The 26,345-nt window shown below is 33.7% G+C and overlaps 1 protein-coding gene across 1 annotated transcript; it reads right to left on the reverse strand.

Annotated features, from left to right (window-relative positions):
- Window positions 1-686: 686 nt before the first annotated feature.
- Window positions 687-11,700, reverse strand: LOC112024336 (putative laccase-9). Its single transcript, XM_065781010.1, has 5 exons — window positions 11,427-11,700; window positions 10,631-10,782; window positions 10,146-10,390; window positions 8,513-8,638; window positions 687-1,462 (listed from the first exon to the last, which is right to left on the reverse strand). Exons 1-5 carry the CDS (start codon window positions 11,532-11,534, stop codon window positions 687-689), a joined length of 1,407 nt encoding a protein of 468 aa, XP_065637082.1. The 5' UTR covers window positions 11,535-11,700.
- Between the last annotated feature and the right edge of the window lie 14,645 nt (window positions 11,701-26,345).

Raw genomic sequence — 26,345 nt, forward strand, 5'->3', positions numbered from 1 at the left:
ATGTTTTTTCCACAACATGGTTCAAAGGTTTAGACTTAAGAAACTCGATACATGTTTTTTCCACAACATGGTTCAAAACATATTTAGCCTAGCATCCTATAAGTTTCGTCATTCATACCCCCTTTTGTGAGAGATTGGTATGCCAGTTTCTTCTCGCAAAGACTAGATATGCGGTACTTAATCTTCCTAAAAAGTTGTTTTAGATTCAAAACCTGCATGAGCCTGAGAGTACATGGAGCCTCTTAAAAAGAGACGAATGAGTAGCCACCTGATTATAGGTTCAAGACCCAAAACATGACTTCATGAAGGTCCAAAGTTAGGGTATAGGATGAGAAGAAGTTAGCCCTCTAAGTCTGTACAGTCGTAGCTGGCCTTCATATCGTTGCTCAACTAGATGGAAAATAAGCTATCTTAAAGGCTCAAAAGGTGTGCACTTGTATCTAAAGCATAGGTGTGAGTCTACGTGTATGTGAGGTAAGCAAGGAAAAGCATATGAAATATGTGACCATGGGAGCAAAGGCATGTAGAGAAACAACCAACTTATGGCATCAAGCTCCAAATATGTGTATGTGTATACCCAATCATGTAGGTGCACGAGCACATGAATGGTGCATCACACTATAAACTTAATTACTAAGATTCACTATTATGTGAAATGAGTGAGATTATTGAATAATTTCTCTTGATTAGGAAGTAGAATTAATTAAGGCAATACAACGTTTGATAAACTTATTACATAAGTAAATCAATCCATTTACTTTGTTCTTTATAAAAACAATGCAATCTATTTTAAAAAAAAAAAAATATATATATATATATATATATAAAATAAAAGAGGAAAAGAGGGGAAAAAACCTGTAGTAAGCAAGCAGTACATCAGTAGGAACTGGGTTATTCCAACTTATGTTATTCACGCTTGTAGCTAATGTAATATCTTCACCGGATGTTGTACATGTGGTATTTATACATTCAATTTCAGCCATGGAAACTGTAATATACATTCTGGTGGTTATGTTTAAGGGGACATTTACGGGATGGTCTTTACTTGCTAAGCTCCTGAGAAGACTTGAGAATTTTATGGCAGCTCTTGAGTCTTTGTAATTGGGAAGTGTACTTGGAAAGGAGGGAGATGATGGAATAGTGTAGTTTCCTCTGTATTCGATGATCGCGGTGACATTGGATTCGTCAAAATTTGTAAGATCCACCTCTTGGCTCCAGAATTGTCGTGCAGCTATATAATAATGGCCAAGAGTCTGATTTGCTGTGAGTAGAATATCCATGGTTTGTCCTGCGGCTATCATTATGTAACTAGTAGTTATGGGTTTGATATAACTTGCATCTATTCCAACAATTGTGAGGTTGTGTTCAGCTATTGCAAAGAACATATTTGCTGCCACAACTGAGTTGACTAGACGAAGAAGATAGGTCTTGCCGTGATCAACCACCCGACGGTATGTTGTTTCTACAACATTAAGATTATGACTCAATTAATTCCAATGTGTGATTTATTTATGAATAACGTTAAATATATACAAGTTTTAGTAAATAAATTTTATAAACTAACATGACAATAAATATGATCATGAACTTAAAAAACCTAATAAATGAATATGCAACCACTTTTTTGTGATTAGTAAAATGTCAACTTGTAAAGATTATGTAGTAGAGAGATGCTAGGGATATTACAAAGGGTGATGATAGGAATACTATAGATTTTACCATATAGGTCTTGCAAACTAACGTGTCACTAATCACAAAAAATAATTCAAACACTCGTAATTATTTTACAAGTGATTCCATTGATACCATAATTTTTACTATGGTAGAAATTAATGTGTCATCAATTAGGAAAAGAAAAAAAAGTGATTTTGATATTCATCTATTATGTTTTTGGCATTCACCAATCACATCTATTGCCACATCAATTTGTATAGGTTATATAGTAAAATTTTCTTTATCTTATTGAAGTGAAACAAATCTCATTAAGAGTAATGTTGCAAGTACTACAAGTTTACTAAATTGAGCTTACAAACTAATGAGTCATAAATTATAAAGAGGTGATTCAAATGAATATTTATGAGTTAATTGAAACCCACCAATCACATTCATTGCCATATATGTTTTGCTACATAAAGCCCTTTAACAAAACTTGTAGTACCTTTAACATTTTCCATCTCATTTTTAGCATTTCTCATCTTATTTATTACCACATTAGTTTAGTTTGTAAAATTTTCGTCTTAGATTTAGACTTTTCTGTAACAAAATGATCCAACAGGGTAGATATTTTGGACTAAGATTCTAGGGAATTCTATCACATAGGGTTATTTTAATCTTGGCCTTTTATTTTATAATAAACGGTTCTGATTATCACAATTCGTAAATATGCATAAAGTACACGAACAATTGGCGTACATCCATTAAAATTAAAGTTACTTGCATCTTACTTACTGTTTTGCAAAACTACGTACTGTTTGCAAAGCTACATAACTAAACGCGTTACTTTAAGTTTAGATGTACAATAAGCGTTAAATACGAATAGTGTAAAAATCGCCTCGTTACATTCGGGTTTGTTAAATGTTTAAAAATCAGCTTTTTATTGAAACTTGTTGGTTGTTGCATCAGACAAGGAGTATAAAATATTAAAAAATCTCAATAAAACGAATACATGTTCAACACTAAATGAGCCTAAGGATGACTTTCGGATAAGCTTACATTAGACAGCTTATTTTATTATTTAGTTTATTTTTACTACTATTTATAAGTTTTATTGTATTTTTTGATACTATTCCTTTTGATACTATTCATGGGTTCTGCTATATTATTTCAGCTAACTTTTAGTTTTATCTACAATATTTTCAATAAAAAGTTTTTCATTTCATCTAAATAAGTTGTTTCCAAACAGATCTTAAAAGTTATTTACAATATATTTCAAATATAAACCTGACAAAACACATATTCCAAGTCTATGTCATTGTTCCTAGTGCCAAAATATCCATGTTTAGGATTTTTTATTGTTATTATCTTAAATACTCTAAAACTAGTGCAACACATATTACTTAGGAATGCTAGGTTTACAATATTTTTACAACAAAATTTAAGTAATAAATTGTTAGTTGTTATAATTTAGGCCTACCATTAACATCATTTTTTCACTCACCAATAATAGCTTGTCATCGAGGATTTGCTATAGAATTTTTGTGAAAAATATTATGAACATAGCACTACTTCTACTACAAAAACTTAATAATTGAGGAGACTATAAATGTGATTGGTGTTGTTTTATAAAAATAATAATGAGTGTTTAAATGACTTTTTATAATTAGTGATGCGTCAATTTATATGACCTATATTATAAATTTTGTAATTTCTCTTGCATTGTTCTCAAAAAATTTAAATTTTATATGAATGTTCTAAAGATTAAATCACACTTGATAGGAGTTAAAAGGTTATGATACAAAAATGATTGTATTTATCTAAAAAAGATATGGTAAATGTTTACGTATTTTTGTTACTATTTTTTTAAAAAACAAATGTAACATACCTGTAACATACACATACCGTTTTTTCTCTATTTCTGTATTTTTATGTTGAATTTTGGAAACGAACTTTTTTGAAAGATGTCGAACTGTACTCGTCCTAATGCTTGTCATATTAAACTCATACCGTATTTTACTAACTATGCTGATTATACCGTGTCATTAATCCATTAACAAAAACCTTAAAATAATGATGCAATATTAGCAATTAAAAAAAATTAACATGTCAGATTTTGAATTTTTTGAATTTATTTTAGTTTTCAAAAACTTGAAAAGACCCAAATCTAAGAACCAATTTCACTATTGTACCTCTCGTCCTTCTCCACTTCTACTCTCACCGTCGTGCTGACATTGATGGCACAAGCCTGTCTCAAACAAGATCTCGACAGTAACAATTATAGAGAACTTGGATCAAGATGGAGTTCGGCCAAACCCAATCACTTAGATCTTAATCATCAAACCCACATAACACACACTCACTCTCTCTCTCTCTCTCTCTCTCTCTCTCTCTCTCTCTCTCTCTCTCTCTAAATATATCTCAATTTCAATTTGTTCCAATGAAATTATCTACTTATTCTTCTAAAAAAATAACAAATAAAATTATATACTTATTATGTGCTTGCATTTTACTCAATGAAATGGATACCATGTTGACATTATGTGTTGTAATTAGGGGTGGCAATTGAGCAGGTTTGGTCATAAATGAGTTGGATGTGTAATGTACCATTTACCAATTTATGACCCGTTTTATATATAAATTAATTACCCAATACCCACCCATTTAATCTAATATGACCCAAATACCTCTAAAACTACTTGAATACCCTCATAACTTCCAAAATGACCTAAATACCCTAAAATACCCAAAATGACCCAAATACCTCTACACTTCCAAAATTACCAATATATCCTTGAACATCCAAATTATCCCCGTTAGGATTTTTTTTTAATTATTTTTTTTAATTTTTTTTTACACCTAATATTATTTAAATAACGCCTATTTATTTTTCAAACATCACAAACAAATTATTAGGCATACCTAAACACTTTTTTTACTATTATTATGCTAGCTCGCAACCGTTTTTTCTTTCCTTCACAAAACTGGGCTACAAATGTAAAACATTATAAGACGCAATAGTTTTTATAAAGCCTATATTATTTACTGAGTAAGTTAAAATCTCATTCTTTCTAAAACTCAAGAATTTTTTATGCATAGCAATATTTGGAAAAAGCCCATGATTCAAATTCATGGTAGTACTATTTTATCAATGGGATTCAACCCCATAATCAAAGCCCATGATTCAAATTCATAGCAATACTATCTTATCAATGAGATTCAATCCCATAATCAAAGCCCATGATTTAAACCCACGGCAAATTATTTATCAAAAAGCCCAATTTTTATTAGCAACATCGAAAGCCTAGTTCTCATTGGCAACATAAAAAAAGCCCAATTTTCATTGGCAATATCAAAAACCCAATTTCCATTGGCAACATCAAAAGCCCAGTTCTCACTGGTAATATCAAAAGCCCAATTTACGTTGGCATTATTTTATCAAAAGCCTGAGAATATTAATGCTTGGCAAAAAATATCATGTTTATTTCATTTAAAAGATGAACAATGTTTCTTAAACATTACTATGGCAAAAAACCATAGCAATCATTTTATAAAAGTTCAACAGAAAGTTATCTTGAAAATTATGATATTCATCTCATATTATAAACCCATGAACGTGTGGTCATCATTTACAATCACAACATCCATCTTCGGAGCTCATGGTAACTATTCAATCCCACAAGCTCACCATTTAAATTATGATGTGATTATTAGAAATCATGAACCATTACTTATGATGTGGAATTCATCACTTTCAAAAATAGTAAATGTTACTTACAAAGGCATTTTGAAACTTATCCCATTATTTCCAATATTACAATTCATTGCCTAAGGACCCATTACAAGTATCTATGAAAGCCCAAAATATTTACTAAGAATAAAAGTCCATGAGGGATGAAAACCAATGGCAACATGTGTTGTTGATGCCCATTTTGTAGGGTGAACATAACCCAGCCCAAAAGGACCAGCCCACATGAGCAAGCCCAATCCAAAGAACCCCAGCAAGAGGCAGAGGATTGAAAGTGGACAACCAGCCCTTGTTTATCCTTGACCAAGGTTTAGCTAGAGGCCTCTACTAGAGAACCAAGTCTTTGAGGATGAACTAGGGGTTATCTCATCAGCTTTCTGTCACCCTTTACCTGACGTGAACAGTGCCCAAAGGCCAGTTGAAGTCAAATGGGTGATGAAACTCCATCATATTGCTCAAGACTATATCTCCAGCGGAAGAGGGGTTGAAACCAAGTTATCCAAATCTCAACAAATTGATGCTATAAATGTCAAAAACGTTTAAGGCATGGTTCATGTGCCAAGCCCATGAATCCTAAAGGGGAAAAATTGGGAACATGTGGTTTGGAGGGCATAAAGGGATCTCCAGCAGAACCCCTTGAAGTGGACTTAAACTTTGACACCTAGCTTAGGGTGTTGAATCCTACTTCTTGGGGTCCAAATCTCAGTTGTAGCACTAGGATTCGTTCTTAATACTTGCCTTAATCCTATTGGTTAAACTCAACTCTAGAAATCTTGACATTTAATGCAAAACACCCCAAAAACCCACCATGTGTCATATTACCCAAAGAAGCAAGGTAGCCCCAAAAGCAAATCTCCTAAATCTCGCCAAATCCTAGGATGATTAAGCATGATTCCCTACCCCTGATCAGTCCTACGTTTTTTGGATTCTTGTTAATTAATGCTTCCCTAAACTCCACTATAAAAACATAAGCACCCCAGCCCACAAATACACGGCTACTCCCTTTGAAAACTTCTGATTTGTTTAACATTTTGCTTGTGGTTCAGCTCTCCTCAAGCTCACAACTCATTACCCTTAGCCCATACTCACCTAGCCTCAGACATTCCTTTCTTAATTTTGCTTATCCACAACTCATAAATGCTCCCTAATCAGTCACAAACAATTCACTACTCACTAAAGCCTTAACCTTAGCATTAGTTCCATCCCACTCACTCAAAACAACTCACATTACTCCATTCATGCTTTATATTTATATATTCCCCAAAATCTTAGTTTAGTAATTGCTGCACTGAGCTAGGATTTCTCTCTCCCTTCATACCACGCCAATTAACCCATTTCTTATGGAACCTCTAATTTTTACCTTTTGTTTTACTATTGAAGGATATAATGTATTTGTAACAATGAAATTCTTCCCTCATATTGATGTAATGATGGTTGAAAGTACAATAAATTCCCCTAATCAAGACACACAATGACTCCCAGAAGTTAACACTACCCTAAATTTATTTAATCATTGATTGCTGGACTCTAAGTGTAATTTCACCCCTACTACTGGAGAATTTATTTTTCTGGACTATGTAATTTCGCCCCTACCGCTGGAGAATTTATCTTTTTGGACTCTTTAAGTGTAATTTTACCCTTACTACTAGAGAATTTATTTCCCTTGTACTATTAGAACAAGACCACTATCGTATTAATTAAGTATTGTAAAGTATTTTTATTGGGCTTTTGTTACTATTTTTTTCAAGTGCAGCATTTATTTCTCGCTTGGATAGGCTTGTCATCACACCGAAAGCCTTAGGGCATCGTCTCAAGAGCCCATAGTTGAGTTTCGGCTTTGCTTCCCAATATTTTATTCAAAGGCATCAATTTCTCCCTCAACAATCCCCAAAATCTCTAAAATGAGCAAAATATCGCCAAAATCTCTAAAATGAGAAAAATATCTATGAAACTTCTAAAATGACCAAAATACCCATGATATTTCTAAAATCACCAAATATGCTCAAAAACCACTAAAATGACCAAAAAACCCCCCAAATTTGTAAAATTAGCAAAAAACCCATGAAACCTTTAAAATGATCAAAATATCTCTGAAACCTAACAAAAGGACCAAAATACCTCAAAACCTAAAAATGACCAAAATACCCCCTAATGGGTCAAGGGTATTTTGATCATTTTTTAGGTTTTGGAGGGTATTTTGGTGATTTTTAGATTTCGAGAGTATTTTGGTCATTTTGTAGGTTTCAGGGGGTATTTTAGTCTTTTTTTAGGTTTCGGGAATATTTCGGTCATTTTCTAGAAATTTAGATTTTCTGTTGCTTATTTAAATTTTAGATGGGTTTTAGTGAGTATTTGTGGGTTTATCCATTAAGATCCATATAATTAAATAACATAATGGGTCTTTACCCATTCAACCCAAATATTCAAATAGGTTAAGTTAAGACTTATCCAAATTAGTTGGTTAATGGGTAAGTTCATGAATATGGATAAAAATTGCCATCCCTAGTTGCAATTAGTGCTCAATTATTAGATCTCGAAAACATTACAATTTGGAGCATTTTTATATGCTTGAAACTCAGAATTAATTACAGCTGTGTTTAATTATACTTCTGTTGTGCTAGCTAGTTCATTCGAGTCTGCTTGCATTTAGTTAAGCTCTTGTTGTTCTTATGAAAATTTTATTTAGCACACGCAAATCCGTATTTTCAGGCAATTAAAAACTAAAAAATGAAAGAAGAAAGCTAATTCAGCTTCAATCTCATAGATTTACGTGAAATTGAGAGATACTGAGACTGCGAAACAAGTAAAAATTGAAGCATAAACTTGCCTCCGGTTAGAGATCGACACGTAAGACTGAGTCTTGGATTTAAGTTTTTCAATTTTTGAAAATTTAAAAATAAAATCAAAATTTCAAAATATGACGTATCAATTTAATTGATTCTTTTAAATGTGACATTATTATTTTAAGATTCTTGCTAGTAGATTGATGACATGATTTAATCTGAACCTTTTATTACAAAAATATATAAGACCAAAATTAAAGAACTCAAGAAGATCTTAATTCAGAGAATTTCTGAGCTATAAAATCTAAAATATAATATGCTATCATACCTTTGGAGCATGGACACAAATCACCTGGTTCGCCGTTTATGGTGTAACCAATAGAGTGTGGCAGATCATCGCCATATATTAGGGCGTAATCCAATTCGGATTTTAAATTTCCCCTGTACAATGAACCTGCATTTTCAACAAAACTTAATCAGAAATACTCTAGCATAATATTATTCATTCATTGACCAACACAGGCAGTTATATATAGAGGAAAAGATAAAGGCGTGGAGACTGTAGATATATGACACATGATTTTTGGACATACGAGAAGGCTTAGAGTAGGTTCATACATCCAATAAGAGAGCTCTCGACAATCAAGTTTCATTTTGCTTTTCATTCATTTGAACATGAATTTTTAACATATTAGAATTAGTCTCGTGCGGTCGTGCCATACATTGTTTAATCAACAATCACGTATTAATTTTAAAAAATTAATAATGGACAAAATTTAATTCTAATTCCTCATGTGTTGTACTTTATGTTCTTCAAGATAAATTTAACAATTTGATTTATTAGTCAATACAATTCGTTGTAAATAGTTACAATTTCCAAAGCTACGTGGTGGATTGAATTGGAGGGAGTCAAACTACAACACCTAAAGAACTTCTAAATTTAATGAACAAAAGAAAAAAATATTAAAATAATAGAACAAAAACTACTTTAAATCACATTATGAATGCACAACATGTAAAACTAAGATTTTTGTTATAAAAATAGTATAATAAATTATAAGATAACTTATAAAAAAAAAAAAACAAAAATCGTATTTAATAACTTCATACCGACTGGTAGGGCCAGTATTTTCCGTTCCGGAACTCATTATCGTACAGAAAACACCCCCCATTTCGTCTTGCTCTAAATACCGGACCATTTTGGAAGGTACCAGCCATTTCGGCCCATTTTGGCCATTCCGGTCGAAAAATGTATTTCAGCCCGAAATGGTTCATTATGCAGTTTTTCATTTAAACCAAAAAAAAACAAAAAAAAACAAACAAACAAACCATGAACTAGAGGTTAACAGAGGCGTGGTGGTGGAACTAGCGGTGCTGCTTTAGTTGGGTTGATCAAAACTGAAGCTTGGTTGGACAAATTGTCATTCTATGGAAGAAAGAGAGAACCGACGAATAAGTGGAGAATGAGATGAAGGAGAAAAAGTAAGGAAAAGAAAAAACAGTAAAAAAAAGAAATGGTTGAAAGTTAAAAGTTGTGGCTGGGATAAGAAGTAGAGTTATTGTCCACATCACCTCTCTTCTATTTACAAGGAAATCACTGGATCTTACTGGTTTCAATTTTGAAATTTTACTTTCTATTTTTATTTTTCCGTTCTTATAGTTATTTATTTATTTATTTATTTTTTTAAGTCTTAGATAATGTTAGATTGATATGATATGTTAGACTTGGCCCATTTTTATTGGGCATGTTGGACTAAACATATAGGTTAGATATAAATTTAATAACTGTATACACACTTTTTACTCACATCACCAGCATCACATTCATATCTTTTGCATAAGAGCAAAATGATGTTGACTCTTTATTGAACAGACGTGAAAGATTTTTTTTTTTTTTTTTTTTTTTATAATTTTTTTATTAAAATCTAGTGGAATTGAGAGATTTAAAAATATAAGCATACCAAGAATGATTATATCCTCGTCATCCGGTTTGGTAAATGGATAAGTTGTTCCAATTGTAGGCAAGATAACAATGGCACCATGAACATAGGCTCGTGTCCAATCACTATGTGCATGCCACCAGAGTGTTCCCTCCTCAGTGGAAAATATGACCTCATATGTGAAGTTTGATCCTGGTTCAATAGGACATTGAGTGATGTATTCTGGGCCATCTGACCATGGATTTCTTGGTTGCTTTACACCATGCCTATAAGAACCATAAAATTATCCAAAGATGTGAATCTTGTTAAGCAGTACTTATGCAAGAGATAGAGTAATGAAAATATTTTTGCTTGCATTAGTTTTTTTTTTTTTTTTTTGGTCCCTTATGAATGTGAGTTCATAGAACTCATGTTAAAAAATTGTTTTGATATATATATATATATATGTGTGTGTGTGTGCGCGCGCGCACGCGCGCATATGTGCGTGTTTATGTAGAGTGATTTACCAATGAATGGTCACCCCATAATAACCTTGATTGTGAACATTGACATATACTGTGTCCCCTTTGTGTACTTGTATTACTGGCCCTGGAATACTGCCATTTACAACTAACTTGCTTGTTGTGTTACACAGCTTCGTGAAGTTTTTCTCCGCAAGCTGCGAAATAAGAAGCATATATTTATAATTAAATTAATGTAACAAAGAAAATAAATCAAGCTATTATTCTCCAATCCAAGTGATAAGCTTATCCATTCAAACCCACAATATTGGGAAGTAAAATGTTAAAATTATTTCAAACTTTACTACAAAATGTTACAAACTGACATAATGATGAACATAGTTGAAGAATTTCAACAACATAATAAATAAATATCAGAATTTTTTCATGTGATTAGTGTAAGTATTATGTTAGCTTATAAATCTTATATAGTAAACTTTGCAATATCTTAAGATCAATTTGGATAGAACTTATTTTATTGAAACTGAAAATTGAAAATACTGTAGCAAAATAATTTTTAAATGTGTGAATAGTGCCGTGAGACCTATTTTTAATAAAAAACAGAACTGAAAAGTGAAGTTTGTAAGTCCCGTAAATAGTACACAGATCCATTGATTGACAGAAATGTCAAAAAAACACGGCCAAACAGCACTGAACATTAAAAAAAAAAAAAAAAACGTAAAAGTAAATCTCAAACGCGGATCCAAACCCACATTTACAATCATTATAAGCAGGAAAACACTTTGCTATTATAGTCAGTGCAGATAAAAAGACAACTACATATAATATGGTAAGTACTTACAACAAATTCATAGTAATGGACCTCTCCTTCGACCATGGAAAGACACTGTGCAACAAGAAACAGAAAGCCAATAAATTTCAACAGACATTCTTTGTTCTGGAAATTCATATCTTTTACTCTAGATGTCTCAGCTCACTCTTTCTTTTGTGAACTTGACGTTGTTCTTTGAGAGCTTCAAATATTTAAGCTTGACTTAATTCAAATGCATGTTACTTAGGAACGCCGAAAGGGTCTTATACACTTTTTTTTAACACGCGTAATTCGTAACACCTTACTACTGACTAGTGACTACTTAAAAAAAACCGACAACAACAAATTGTCTTTACTCATATATGATTACCAAATTTTCAACTCCAAAAATGTATCACGTGATTATTCTGCTTTGCCGACCGCTGCAACCACCAGTCGACGAGCGATCTGATCTCTCCAAAGCAGTGGCTCTGAAAAACAACTACTACAGTGGCTTTAAGTTCATCAACTGTCCTATTTAATATTTTAATAATATTTTCTATTATATTTAAAGTTGATAACAATGGTTTACTATTTGGTTTAATTAAGTGATTTAACTACGTTTTTTTTTTTTAATTAGTAAGGACTAGTTTGGTATTGTTGTTTAAACAATATTTTTTATTGTTTAAACACCACAAACACGCGTTTGCACAATATATACTTCTTCATTCACATGTATTTTAACAACACTTAAACAATATTTATCTTATGAAAGATATAATATGAAAAATACATTTGAAATATAGATAACAATATTTATATAGGAATTAATTTAGTCAAATTTTGTATTTGTATTAATTTAATATATTTATTTACATTTTAAATAATTATTAAATTAATTATGATGTCATTGCGGTTGATCTCGATTTGACCTTGGTTCGATTTTAAAAATTTTGAACCTCTTTTTTTTTACGGTCTGGGTTTGAAAACCATGCACACATATGTATTCAAAGTTTACTTTGAGTTTTCTCCACTATATAAAAATGGCATCTATACCATGTAGCATCATCTAACTTTGATAAAATTTAATTCAGTTTTTAAACTTTACTTTCATTCAATTCAGTTATTTAACTTTTAATTTTATTCAATTTAGTCATTTTATTAATCTTTGTTAGAATTGCACTATTTGTAATCTTTAAAGTGACATCATTTTTGGGTCTCGTTTTAAACTTTTAACAGTAATATTAAAAGAAGATGATAATAGGACTGAATTGAATAAAATTAAAAATCAAAAGATTAAATTGAATGAACATGAAGTTACAAGACTGAATTGAATTTTATACAAAATTAAAGAGAATAATTTGTAATTTAGCCTTTGGTTTTTGATTGGAAATTAAATAAGCTTTTTGGATTTTTGTATATAGACGTAATTACTATATTTAAAAAAAAATTAAAATGAACAAAATTAAAATTTTGAAAATAAATTAACTTTTATTTTTGTATCACAATTTTAGTATAAAACTTCCAAATATATTTTATATATTTGTTTTATATCTATCAAGCAAATGAAAGTTAACTTTCTTTTCATTTTTGTTTTTTTGTTTTTGGTTCAACATAGTTTAGAATACTCATAAAAAAATACTTTTTATTTTGTGAGAAATGTTATATCCACAATATTTTCATAACAAATCTTAAGTAGTAAATTCTCATTAGCTGTTATTGGTTGACACACAAGTCATTTTAGTGATAAATTCAAATTAAAATTAATAATAACTTTCATTATGAACATAGGTTTTTTTTTTTTTTTTTTTCCTTAAAGGAGTAGCACTCCTTTTTATTTTTATTTTTTTGGTTTTTTTGTAGGGCGTATCACTTGTCTTGTTTTGTTGATTGGTAGTTATAAATGCACTTTGGAGGTGAAATAGGGTGAATAGAAAATTTGGAGAGAAAATGGGAAGTAAAACTTTTTTTAAAGTGTGTTTGGTTAGGTGGAAATGAAGAAACATAAATAGTGGAGCCTGAGTGTTTTCTTCTTAACCCCATCAAAAAGTTTTCTCTCCAAAATGAGAAAAAAAAATTGGAAGGAGAAAATATGGCTACTTAATGGACGAAAATGACAAAATACACTTGCATATGGGCTTCGTCCACATCAATAGCCTTTACTTTTTTTACCTTTATTTTTTCTTCTTCTTTATTGTTTCTTCCAACTGCTTTGTTTACTTCTTTTTTTTACCTTCATCCATTTGTATATACACAAGTTTTTTGCTAAATAAATATGTTACTTTTTTTGTTTTATTTAGTGTCCGTTTGGTAAAGATTATTTTTGCCAACTTATTTGACTATTCAGCTTATTTTTGCTACTATTCATGAGTCTCATGATATTTTTTTGGTACTATTTATGGGTCTCACTGTACTATTTCAGTTAACTTTTACTTTTATTTACAATACTTTTATAAAAAAGTTTTCAATTTTAGCAAAATAAGAGAATTCCAAGCAAACCCTTAATGAGAACATAACAGTGTGATTGCATTTTTTTTTGGGTTGTTTGTCACTTTTTTGTTTTAATTAGGTTCTATTTTTTAATAAGAATATATGAGTAAATTTATGCAAATTCACTTTTTCACTCTTAACAAAACAAAAATAAAAGAAAAATAAAATTTTTTCTATTTTTTAACTTTTTTATTATCTTACTATTTTTTCACTCCTGTAATGCAATTGATATGGATGGATGAGATTTAAAGTTGTTCAACCATTAAGTTTAAAAAAAAATAAGAAAAGTAAAAAAAAAAAGGTTAAAAAAAAAAATTGTGAAAGACTTGGGTGAATTGCAGCTGCAATTGCTACCAATCTTAATGTCTGGCACCTACCAAATCTGTAAAACTGACCTGTACCAATATGACTGGACCAGATGATGTGACGTCGCGAGGATTGAACTGACAGATACGTTCTATTTTTTTTTTTTTTTAAGGAAGAGCTGACAGATACGTTCTTCGGGAAAAGTACATGTATAGTTATCAATAAAAAAAAACATGCACGTACGTAAACAATGTATAGTAACTAGCTTCCAAACTTTTGTACTGTTACTTTAAAGAGAGGTTATACTATTTAGAAAAATGATCAGTTACGTTTATAAATATCACTAAGTTAGAGGTGAAACTTAAGAACTACCACGCATTTTTGGTGCGGTAGTCATTCTATAAGTATAAATATTTATGAGGTGTGGAGGATAAAGGCGGAGTTCAAGTTTCTAGGTGGGAGCTTAATACACATATACACTTAGATTATGTTAGAGTAGAAATTCTATCTTGTTAAAAAAAAAGGTAAAACTTAAGAAATTGACTTTATTAACTCTATATTCTATAAAATTGGTAAAAAATCGACAAAAAATTGATTTTATTGACATAAAGTTATTTCTTAACGAGCACCCTGCAGTGGCCATTAATATTTTATTTACTTTTTTTTTTTTTAAATATACATTTCAACAAGCTCTTTATCATTTCTCTATCTCATTTAAATATTATTTATTCATTCTTTTTTTTTTAAATCTCTCTCTATATATATTTTTTAAAAATTCTTTATTCGTTTTCTTTTCATTACCAGTAGTTGTATATTTCAAATTCCTAAAAGGTATGGGCCTTTTTGGTAGCAATGTTCAAATAACAATTTTCAATGGCCACTGAAAACTGTGGGGAAAAAAAAGTGTTTGGTAGTGATATTTGATTATGAGTGTTTGAAATATATATTTTGACATATGGCTTGGGATTTTTTTTTTTTTTTTGGCAAAAGGCTTGTGTAACCTCTGCAATCACTTTTTGCAAATTAAAGATTCATGATTCATTTCCTTGAGAAATTTTTTCTCTAAAATCATTGCAAATCTCTAGGTTTGTATCTATGTAAGTGATGCTAACTTGAATTCTTGGTGAAACTACATTTGTAATCCATGCCCCCACCATGTTATCTACTTAAATCCAAGCTTGAATCTCAAATGGAGTTTTCACTAAAGGAGATGAAAGTGTGAGTGTTCTATCTATAAACCCTTTCTTAATTGATTAGGCCCAAGTTGGATAGTTTTCACCAACTAAGGGCCAAGACATAAGAACTATACTAGGATTCTCTCCATGATACAGAAACAGATGATCATCTGCCATGGATGAATCCTGTAAAGATGAAGGTTTAGAAGTAGAAATATTGGCACTGACAATAAGTCAATAACCATTGATGAACTTTGAGTTTTTGAGAATAAGTATTGGCGCTGACAATAAGTCAATAACCATCTGCCATGTTTTTTGTTTTTTTTTTTTTGGGTTGTCCATAATAGGGGGAGATACTATGATGTATTTATATATGTTTCTTGTTTCATATTACTTATTGATTTGTATTTATGAGGTTATTCATGATATATGTCTTTATTTTGTGGTATGTGAAATCAAGAAGTTATTTTGTGTTACTTGTATTTTCCACACATACATTTATGCGTTTGTTGAGTGTTTTAGGAATATACAGGTTGATTCAGTCGTGCTGCTGTCTACACTTGCAATTGATAGATAGTAGTTAGGTTGAATTTGTTTTGTTGGGCAATATTTTTGTAATGGCCTGTTTTTTTGTAAACTTTGAACACTTTGATTAGTTTGTGTTTTGTCACGATTTGCCAAAGGGAGAGTTTGTTGAGTTCTAAGACTTTAGGTTTAAATGTATTAGAACTTCAATTTGTAATGTTGGCAAATCATGATCAAAACATTTAGTCTTGTTTTAGACTTGCTCAAAGTATGTTTAAGTGTAAAGTTGGAATCGAGTGTACTATAAGATGTACTGTAAGAATGTTTTTCTGCAGAATTTTCCAATTTAGCTTAAGCCCGTTTGATGTGTAGGGTTTTATGTTTTGTCTTAAGTATAAAAGGGAAAACCCTAACCATGTTTTAAGATTGCTCTTTATGCTGTGTGTGTGAATTTCTTGTGAGATCCAGAGATGTCTGCCTTCACATACACTTAGGGTTTCCAATCTGAAGATTAATGTCGAGAACTTGGTGATCAATTCAGTTGTAGATTCAAGAGCTTAAAGATATACAAGTAGGAGTACTTGTGTTTGCTGGGAATCTAAGAAAGAAGTAGTCCGTGGACTCGGGGCTGTTACGTGGTCATTGTAGAAAGTTTCCTACTTGAGGTAGCAATAGGATGTTAGTAGTCTAAGTTGCTATTGTGTAAACTTCAATTCTTTCATAGTGGATTTTTTTTTATCTTTAGGATAGCTAGGTTAAATCATCCTCAGGTTTTTTATCGGTTTGGTTTTCCTGAATTATCATATTGTTGTGTTCTTTATTTTCCACACTTTACAATGATATGTTTTATTTGGTTAACCTAGATCTGTTTAATTTGACTAAGTAATCACTTGGCTAAATAACTAGGTTAATTTGATTTTGTTTAAGAGGTCTAAAATCAAACAAGTGGTATTAGAGCAGGTAACTTTTTTGTTGTAGATTCTTTGATCTAAGAACTAATCCTTGACCCCTGTTGTCATGGAACATGGTCACTCTCTTGTTATCCCACCTTACTTTGATGGGAATAATTATACTTATTGGAAAGTAAGGATGAAAATATTCCTGAAATCTATTGATGAGAGAGTTTGAAATTCCATTGAATACGGATGGGAGACGCCCCCTACTTTTGTTAGTGAGTGGCAAACTTCTCAGAAAGAAGCAGCCACATTTAATAGCAAAGCTATGAATGCTATCTTTAATACTGTTTCTATGGAGGAATTTAAGAGCATTTCTAATATTGAGATTGCTTATATTGCTTGGAATATCCTCTAGACTGTGCATGAAGGCACAAAGGCAGTTAAAATCAATAAGTTGCAACAATTAACTACTAGATTTGAAAGTATTAGGATGTTTGATGATGAATCTTTTGATGAATTCTATGCTAAGTTTAATGATATTGTTAATTTTGCATATAATCTGGGTGAAATCTATGATCAACCTAAAATTGTTAGGAAGATTCTTAGATTTTTGACTGAGGATTTTAGACCCAAAGTGACTGCCATCACTGAAAGCAAGGATGTGGACTCCATCCTTGTTGATGAACTTGTAGGATCTCTTTAGTCTTATGAGTTGGACCTACCTAAGACTAGCAAATTCAAATTAATGGCTCTTAAGTCTGTTGATGATGTTGATGTGAGTGGATTTAATGATGAACTCTCTGCTATAGAGATTTCCTATCGTGTAAAGAACTTTAGAAATTTTCTTAAGAACAACAATAGAAGGGCAAGAGGTAAGAACAATGTTGAACCTAGAAATTTTAGGGGGAATGATCCCACTAAGGTGAACAAGACTGAAAAACCTAAAGAGAAAGTAGGTCAACTTTCTAATAATTCTATGGGTCAACAATGTTTTGGGTGTCAAGGGTATGGTCATGTAAAATCAGAATGTCCTACATTCTTGAGGTCTAAGGGTAAGGCTATGGTTGTAACCCTTAGTGATGATGAAGTTTCTGACAATGAGTCTGGTAGTAATGAGAATGGAAACTTCATTGCTTTCACTGCTACTGCTGTAGTTGATGAAAGTGTTTTTGTTGAAGAGAACCCTTCTAATGGGGAACTCTCTGAGGATGCAAATTTGCAAGAAACCTATAATAAACTTTGCAAAGTTGCAGCAAAGGACGCTATGAGTGTTGATTTAGGTTTAAAGAAAATTGCATTTCTTGAACTTGATAAGAAAAATTTGCTTGTTAAACTATTTGATGTTAATGAATTGTTGAATAATGTAAAGACTAAGAGCATACTTTTGCTTGATAAAATTAAGAATTTGGAACTTGAATTATTTGTTGCTAGAGGACAAACTAATAGGTCTACAAGCTCCAAACTTGATCACATGTTGAGTGTTCAAAAGTCTCCCTCTTATAAAACAGGTTTAGGTTTTGTAAAAAGCAACTCTGTGCCTGAAACTCATTCCACAAACTTTGTTCCTTCTTCTGAGCCCCCTGTGAGTGAGATTGTCAAACTGGCAGAAGTTATACCTCTTAGGAAGATTAGAGTTGATCTTCAAGAGTCTAAACCTAAGGCTTCTAACCCTTCTAAGGGCAAGTTGCATGATAAGCCTGCATAGGTTTGTCATTTTTGTGAAAAGTCTGGGTTTATTCGTCCAAACTATTTTAAGTTGTAAGCTGCTAAGCGAGCAAATAAGCCAAAAATACCTGTGCCTCAAGCACAAGATCCTATGGTATTTATTAGTGAGCTGGTAAAGGCTTTAAACCTTTATTCTAATTCTGGAGTTGCTCAGAATTCTAATGTGAATAACAACTTCAATGCTAGAGTTGCATCTTGTAAGGTTAAAATTTATCAACCATCTTGTTGGCTTTATTCCATGCCAATTTGTTTGTAATTTAGTGTTTAGTAACCCTGTATTTAGGTGGGATTATTGTAAGGGTAGTGTGTGAGAAGATGTGAAGAAAAGCTCAAATATGTGCAAAGAAGCAGAGCTTCGCGGCTAGGACTCGCGGGTGGCTCGCGGCTACAAGTCGTCAAATGCAGGCACGTGAGATGCATACAGGGAAGCTGAAGGGTCGCGCCAGCTATTGCACTACAGGGCAAAAGTCCCAGGCTGGCCAGGCTATTACGTCGCGACTTGAACTCACGACTTGGACAAGCCGCGAGACCAAGTCGCAAATTTACCCTGTTTGGCAAAAACTATCTCTTCGTATTCCTTTCTCATCCCACTATATATAGACCCTTATACCCACGATTTTAAGAGAGCTTCCAGAGAGAGAATTTTTGTGAGAGAAACCCTAGAGAAAAACAAGATTGCCTCATTCCCAATCTTTACCTTAGAGATTCTCCAAATTCCTTTACTCTTTTCCTCTCCATTGTCACATCCTTGAGAGGCCATTGACCAAATCCTTATCTCACCACACCCACGTCTGTGAGAAGGCTCATTTGGTGCTAAAAGAAGCAGTTTGGAAGGAACCAATATACATTGGTTGATGCTATGGTATAGTAGCGGAATCCGGGAAGCTAAAGAAGAAATAGGTTCGGCGTAACCTCGTTGGAGCAAGATACTTAAAGGGCTTAGGTACTTGAGTAGATTAGGCTTAGAGGGTCTTCTGCTGTTCATGTATCCTAACTATATTCGTTGTCCGTGTGTTTGCATCTTCCTTCCTTTATCTTTACCTTATATTTACTGCTGTGAATATGTTTATATTTGGCATAGATTAGTTATCAATTCTGTGATTGGCTTATGTTCATGTTCCGCACATTAATTGTTTGATATAAGGCTTGAATTGGTAACTTTGTTTTTGGGGGGTCTAAATATTCAAGGGTGTTTTATACACATTTTAAACTTTCAATTGGTATCAGAGTGGGTAAACTTGTTATGGTTTAAATACCTGAGTATGATCCTTGACCCCTTGTTGAGATGGACAGGTCTCAATCTCTCAATGTTCCACCATTTTTTGATGGTAATAATTATGCTTTCTGGAAAGTTAGAATGAGAGCATTTCTATGTTCTATTGATGACACCGTGTGGGATGCGGTTGAAATAGGTTGGACCAGGCCAGAGGCTGAAAAATCCACCTAGGATAAGGCAGCCCTTGCAGCAGCCAATGCTAACAATAAGGCCTTAAATGCTATATTCTGTAGTGTGTCTCTAGATGAATTCCACAGGATATCTCACATGACAGTGGCCAAGGAAGCTTGGAAGATTTTGGAGACAACTTATGAGGGAACTAAGAAGGTGAAGGACACAAAGCTCCAAATGCTTACCACCAAGTTTGAAGAGCTCAAGATGGGTGAAGATGAATCATTTGATTCATTCTATGGGAAGCTCAATGAAATTGTTATTGCTAAGCTCAATCTTGGTGAGAAGATTGAGGATACTAAGGTGGTGAGAAAAATTTTAAGGTCCTTACCGGAGAGCTTTCGACCAAAAGTCACAGCTATAGAGGAAAGCAATGACTTGGATGCAATTAAGATCCAAGAGCTCATTGGGTCACTTCAAACGTACGAGCTTGGACTTCCTTCCCACAAGACAAGTAAATCACTTGCTCTTAAAACCATCATTGAAAGAATGGATGATCCTTCCGAAGAAGATGGAGTGGAGAAGGAAGTAGCGTATCTTGTAAAAAACTTCCGCAAATTTCTGAAGATGAAGAACAGTGGGAAACCATTCAACAGAGGGAAGTTTCCATCCTCAAGAGGTGATATGAAAGACTAAAAGAAAAGTGAAGGGAAGGATTCTCAATCTCTTGCGGACGTTGTGTGCTTCGAGTGTAATGGACATGGACACTTTAAAAAGGAATGTCCTAATTACTTGAAGTCAAAAGGAAAGGTCTACACCACTACCTTGAGTGATACTAACTCATCAAATTCTAATTCTGAAGATAGTTGTGATGGAGAAGGAAATTACTCCGCATTCATGACTATTGCACATGTAGAACCCTCGGATGATTTAGGTTCACTTGTGAAGTAGCTTGGGGAACATTTTGATTTGGAGTTTATTGGAAAAGGTGAGGAGTCTGAAGATGAGGAAGCTGAAAAAGCAGTGGGTTTGCAAGAGACTTACAACTCATTCCTTGAGAGGACCGGTGAATATGCTAAGGTGGCTAATGCAGCCATTAAGAAGATGAAGAGGGCTAAGGAAGATTTCAGAAGTCTTCTGGCACGATACAAGGAAGTGAAGTGTGAAATTGAGACACTAAATGATGAGCTGTCAGAAGCTTATACCAAAGTAAGATATCTTGAGCAAGATGTGGTGCAAGCTCATGCCAAGATAGAGAGAGTCTCCAACCAAAAATTAGAAGATGTTATTTCATCTCAAAAACCTTCCTCAGATAAGTCCAGGTTGGGTTACACCAGAGGGAGTAACACATCAGCCATGGCTGACAAAGAAGTGAAGCTTGTAAAGGCTAAAGAGATGATTGTGAATAAGTCTATTCCTGAGAAAGTTAAAGTTGAGAAGATGAACAATGTGGCTGATCAACGGGTGTTCAATAAGTCCCACAGTTACTCAAACTCCAGATATGGAGCTAGAGGAAGATCACTTCCAAGATTTCAGCAGGGTCCTAGAATGAACTATCTCTGTCACTATTGTGGAGTACAAGGACATACACGATCCAATTGTCACAAGCTGAGAGCAGTGAACAATGCAAGTGGTCCTCGGTCACGAGGAAGAAGAAACGACAATAGGTTTTGGGGTGGTGAGCAACCAAGAAGTCAAAACCGTGATCCAGGAATAATGGATGTGATGAAGATGATCAGTGCCTTCACCAACTGCCTGGAAAGCTTCACACAAAGGTTTGATAGTCCTAATTCTCGTACCCAATCCGCTAAGGAAATCACCCCAAACGCACGTGACGTGAGGGTGACGAAGGGTACTCATGCATAAGCATTACAACATGTCCATGCATCAATACTTCCCATGTTTGTGATTATGCCTAGTTGTGTGCTTCTTGCTAGCTTTTAGGTTTTTTTTTTTTTTTTTTTTTTTTTTTTTTTTTTTTTTTTTTTTTTTTTTTTTTTTTTTTTTTTTTTTTTTTTTTTTTTTTTTTTTTTTTTTTTTTTTTTTTTTTTTTTGTGTTTTTGTGTTTTTGTCTTTGTTTCAAATGATTTTACATTTTTGTTATGCTTTTGATCAACCTTTTACTGCTTTTGTGCCAAAAATCCAAAAACACATAAAAAGTAGAAAATCCAAAAAGTTTGATCGGCTTTGTTGAGTTTTGTCTCAAAGCGTGTTTTGTCTTGTACCTTTGTACTAATGGTTTTGTGCATTTAACGAGCTTAGCTTGTCTCTCATGCACTCATATCTTTGTGGAAGAAATTCTGAAATCTATGTGACTATTGTAAATAGATCTTCAACCTTGTCGTGAATGGTTTTGTTGATCTTGAGACATGCATAGACTCATGCCTATATATCTTCCCACTTTTTATTTTTTATGCTTAAAAGAGCTCTCTAATTGTAAATCTCTAAATGAAAAGAGATATAGAGCTGCAAAAACCCATCGCACGTACTAGTATTCGACTAGGAAAAAGGGAAAGCGACCAATATAAAATGTTTGATGCCCAAAAAGCCAAAGGCTATCTCATCAATTGAAATATCAAAAATTTCAGGCATCTATCTCAAAATGAGATTCTCTTTGCTCAAAAATGCAAATGATATGTGAATATGGAGTCAAATGAAAAGCTTCAAAGAATTGTTATTAAGTGCTTGTGGGATGTCATATATGCATGTTTTTATAATTGAGATAGGTCACATTATCTAGTGCTAGTTGTGTATGCCTTGATTGAATTGATCATTGAAGCTTCACATTAGACTAAGGACTATCTCATTTTTGATATTCACACACAACACACAAGTCTATGTTCAATGAATGCCGTATTCATTTGTGTAATTGTACTTGATTAAATGTGCTTTTCACAAGCTCAATCTTTGTTGATCAAACACAAAAAGATTTTTAAGTGTTTTAATTTGTTTTTGGAAAGTGTTTTGTTTTTACAAAATAGTCAAAAATTTCAAAAATAGTGTTGCCCTGTTTTGGCGACTAACTCGCGAGTTAGCCAAGTTGCAAGCCCCTGTCGCGAGCTCACTCAGATATTTTTTGCGGCTTATTGGCGAGTTAATGACCTAGGTGCGAAAAATACTTAGAAAATTTTTCAAAATTTGGGTTTTTGCAATTTTCGTGGTTCTGTTTGGCGACTTGTTCGCGAGTGGAGGGTCCAATCGCGAGGTTACTTAGAGATTTTCGCGGCTCAGCTTGCGACTCCCTGGCGGGTAGACCTTCTAGTCGCGAAAAACACTTAGAAGTTTTTTTGGAAATCTTTATTTCACAGTGTTTCGCGGCTTACCCTGGCGACTTATTCTAGTCATGAAAAACGCGTGTTTTGCGTTTTATGGACAGTTTTAATTTTTTTTTTTTTTCAGTTTTCCCTCGAATATTAGTGATTGTTCATTGACTTCTCCATCTCTCTCTCTGATACTCACCGTGTTCTAATCTTGTGAAACCCCATTTCTGTATCATTTTCACTTCAATCTTCAAGAAAAAGGTATGGGTTTTCTTTCCCTCATTACAAATTTCTTGGTTCAAGTGTTATTTTCTTGATTTTAAGAATGTGTTGTTGCTATTGTGCTTTGTGTTATGCTGGGTTTGTTGAATGGGTATTTTTTGTTTATAACTTGTTTAGTGTGACTTCACATGAGGTTTGACTCATATGTATGTTCTTACCTTGATTCACTCTATCTGTGCTCATCTCTTTCATGATATTTTGTTGAAATGCTTGCTATCTGTGTCACTTTGCTACTCATTTTTTACAGAGTGTGTTGTAATGCCTGTTACTCTCTGTGTGTTTAGCACCTGTTCCATGCTTTGTGTGTTTCTGGTCTTCAAAAATGCGTATTATGTCACATTATTGACTTAGTTCTAGTACTATGATTATGTGTCTTCTTAATCTGGTTGGTCTTTGCACTCTCACTTATTGACTAGATCTAACAAAATGAGTGAGTTGTGGATTTGGTACTTTGCTGTGTGGTTTCTCTTTTACAGATGTCTCGACGATCCTCCAAAGGAAAAGAGGTTATGACTGAAGAGGGAACATCACCTGTTGCAAAAAGAACACGTTCTTCATCATAACCATCTACTAAACTCAATGTTGAGCTGTTCAAATCCCCTCAGCATCGTGATGCTTACTCAAGCATCCTTGACCGGGGAACTCCTACAATGGAATGGGAGGTCAGATTTGATACCTTGGAATCCACGTTTGTCCCTCGGATCTTCGAGGCAAAAGATTGGGCAGAATTATTTGGAAATTTTGTTGATCCTATGTTGGAACTAGTGAAGGAGTGTTTCGCCAACACAGTTGATCTTGAAACTGAACTACATTGTCTGGTCAGAGGAACGAAGTTTATCGTTAGTCCGGACACCATATCCGAACTTCTCAAAATCACTCGACCTGCGAATGCCGACCTAACTCCTTATGATGATCGCACTCCAGTGATTCAGGACATTCTCCAAATTCTTGGTCCTGACCATGACATCTCCAGTATCGGCACATCCATAAGTACTACCAAGTTTTCACCTGAGTTGAGAACATTGAAGTTGATTATGTTTTCCAACATTTATCCGTTGACTAACATGGTACATATCAACCTTGGAAGGGCTCAATTTGTATGTGACCTTATCACAGGCACCACCATTGACATCTGTGCCCATATTTTCCATATCATAATGAAGACAGCAACCTAAATAGTAGCACGAGGGTGTCTTCCATTCTAGATCTGCAGTCTTATTATGAAGTTCATTCTAAGAGAAGGTGTCACTCCTCCCTCAGTTGGGAACATGATTGCTTGTCCTCGACCAATCTCTATGTTCACTCCACAAGCCAGCAGAAGCCATTCATCCAAAACTCCAAAGCGTGCACATCTCTTTCCTGCGACTTCTTCTACTCCCAAGCTAGATTCACCTATACATGTTTCACAGCAACCCAGCCCTACACAAGCACAGTTTGCCCCTCAGCCTGATAGGTTGGAGATGCTCTTTGAAAACCTCCACAAACGTCTTGAGGAAGTGGAAAAGACCCTCCGAGATGGCCAGAGAGAGCAGTCGAAGAGATTGGCCGTCATGCAAGACCAGATTGATGTATTTACAGCTCAAGTTGATGGCATTTTCACAAAGTTGCAACAGTGACCCTTTGGCCATTCTGGTCAAAAAGGGAGAGAATTTTTTATAGGGGGCCAGCACTTAAGGGGGAGATAGGCAGGGAAATAGAAAGCATAGCGAAAGGGGGAGATTTCTTTATAACTTGATGTTTCATTTGTGCATAGCTTTGATAATTTTTTTGGCTGTTTTTACTATTTTAAAAACTCTGTTGTGTGAGTTGTTTATGTGGTGTATACTCATAACTCCTGAATGTTTGGTTTATGTTTATACTATTGATATTATTCAGTTGCACATATTTTGTTTTGTAAAGATATTTTGTACCCATATTGCTTATATAAGCTTTAAGGGTTTGGTTTCATGCACTCTTGTAGGCCTTTGTGGTTTGTGCCATGCTTTATGCAGCCTTTGTACTTTGTTAAATCAGTACTTCTAACCTAATGCTATGCATTCTTTGTGAAGTACTGTCACTCTTGTGCCTGTGTAGGATTTTTCCTAGATGCACATACTTCATGTATTGTGCATTGGTTGAGTGTTGGTCATTCAAGTGATTTACCTTGTGTTTGTCAGTCAACTTGAATGTCCGGATGTTCATTCCAATTGTGAATGAGCATTGTGATAACTTGGTTATAGTGATTGCATGTTTTGGTCTTGCCATGGTTTATTGCTTTACTCCATTGTGCATGATCGCATTGTGCTTACTCCATATGCATTATAAGTTTCTATATACAATGAACTTATTATGTTGTTGTGTTTCAGGAGATACTTGTTCTTATGGTTCAAAAGCTTCACAGATTCTAGAGTTAGGTGTGAGTGAGTTTTCCAATTGTTCCTAACTCACGCTTTAAGTCTACAGTTTGTTTTAGGGTTTTGTCACGGAATAGCCAAAGGGGGAGATTGTAAGGTTGAAATTTATCAACCATCTTGTTGGCTTCATTCCGTGCCAATTTTCTTGTAATTTAGCATTTAGTAACCTTGTATTTATGTGAGGTTATTGTAAAGGTAGTGTGTGAGAAGATGGAAGAAAAGCTCAAATATGTGTAAAGAAGTAGAGCTTCGCGGTTAGGACTCGCAAGTGGCTCGCGGCTACAAGCCACCAAATGCAGGCACGTGAGATGCACACAGGGAAGCTGAAGGGTTGCACCAGTTGTCGCACTACAGGACAAAAGTCCCAGGCTGGCCAGGCCGTTACGCCGCGACTTGAACTCGCGACTTGGACAAGCCGCGAGACCAAGTTGCCAATTTACCCTATTTGGCAAAAACTGTCTCTTCGTATTCCTTTCTCACCCCATTATATATAGACCCTTATACCCACGATTTTAAGAGAGCTTCTAGAGA

Source organism: Quercus suber, unplaced genomic scaffold (assembly GCF_002906115.3).
Source record: "Quercus suber isolate HL8 unplaced genomic scaffold, Cork oak 2.0 scaffold_254, whole genome shotgun sequence".
In the NCBI taxonomy this organism is placed as follows: Eukaryota; Viridiplantae; Streptophyta; class Magnoliopsida; order Fagales; family Fagaceae; genus Quercus; species Quercus suber.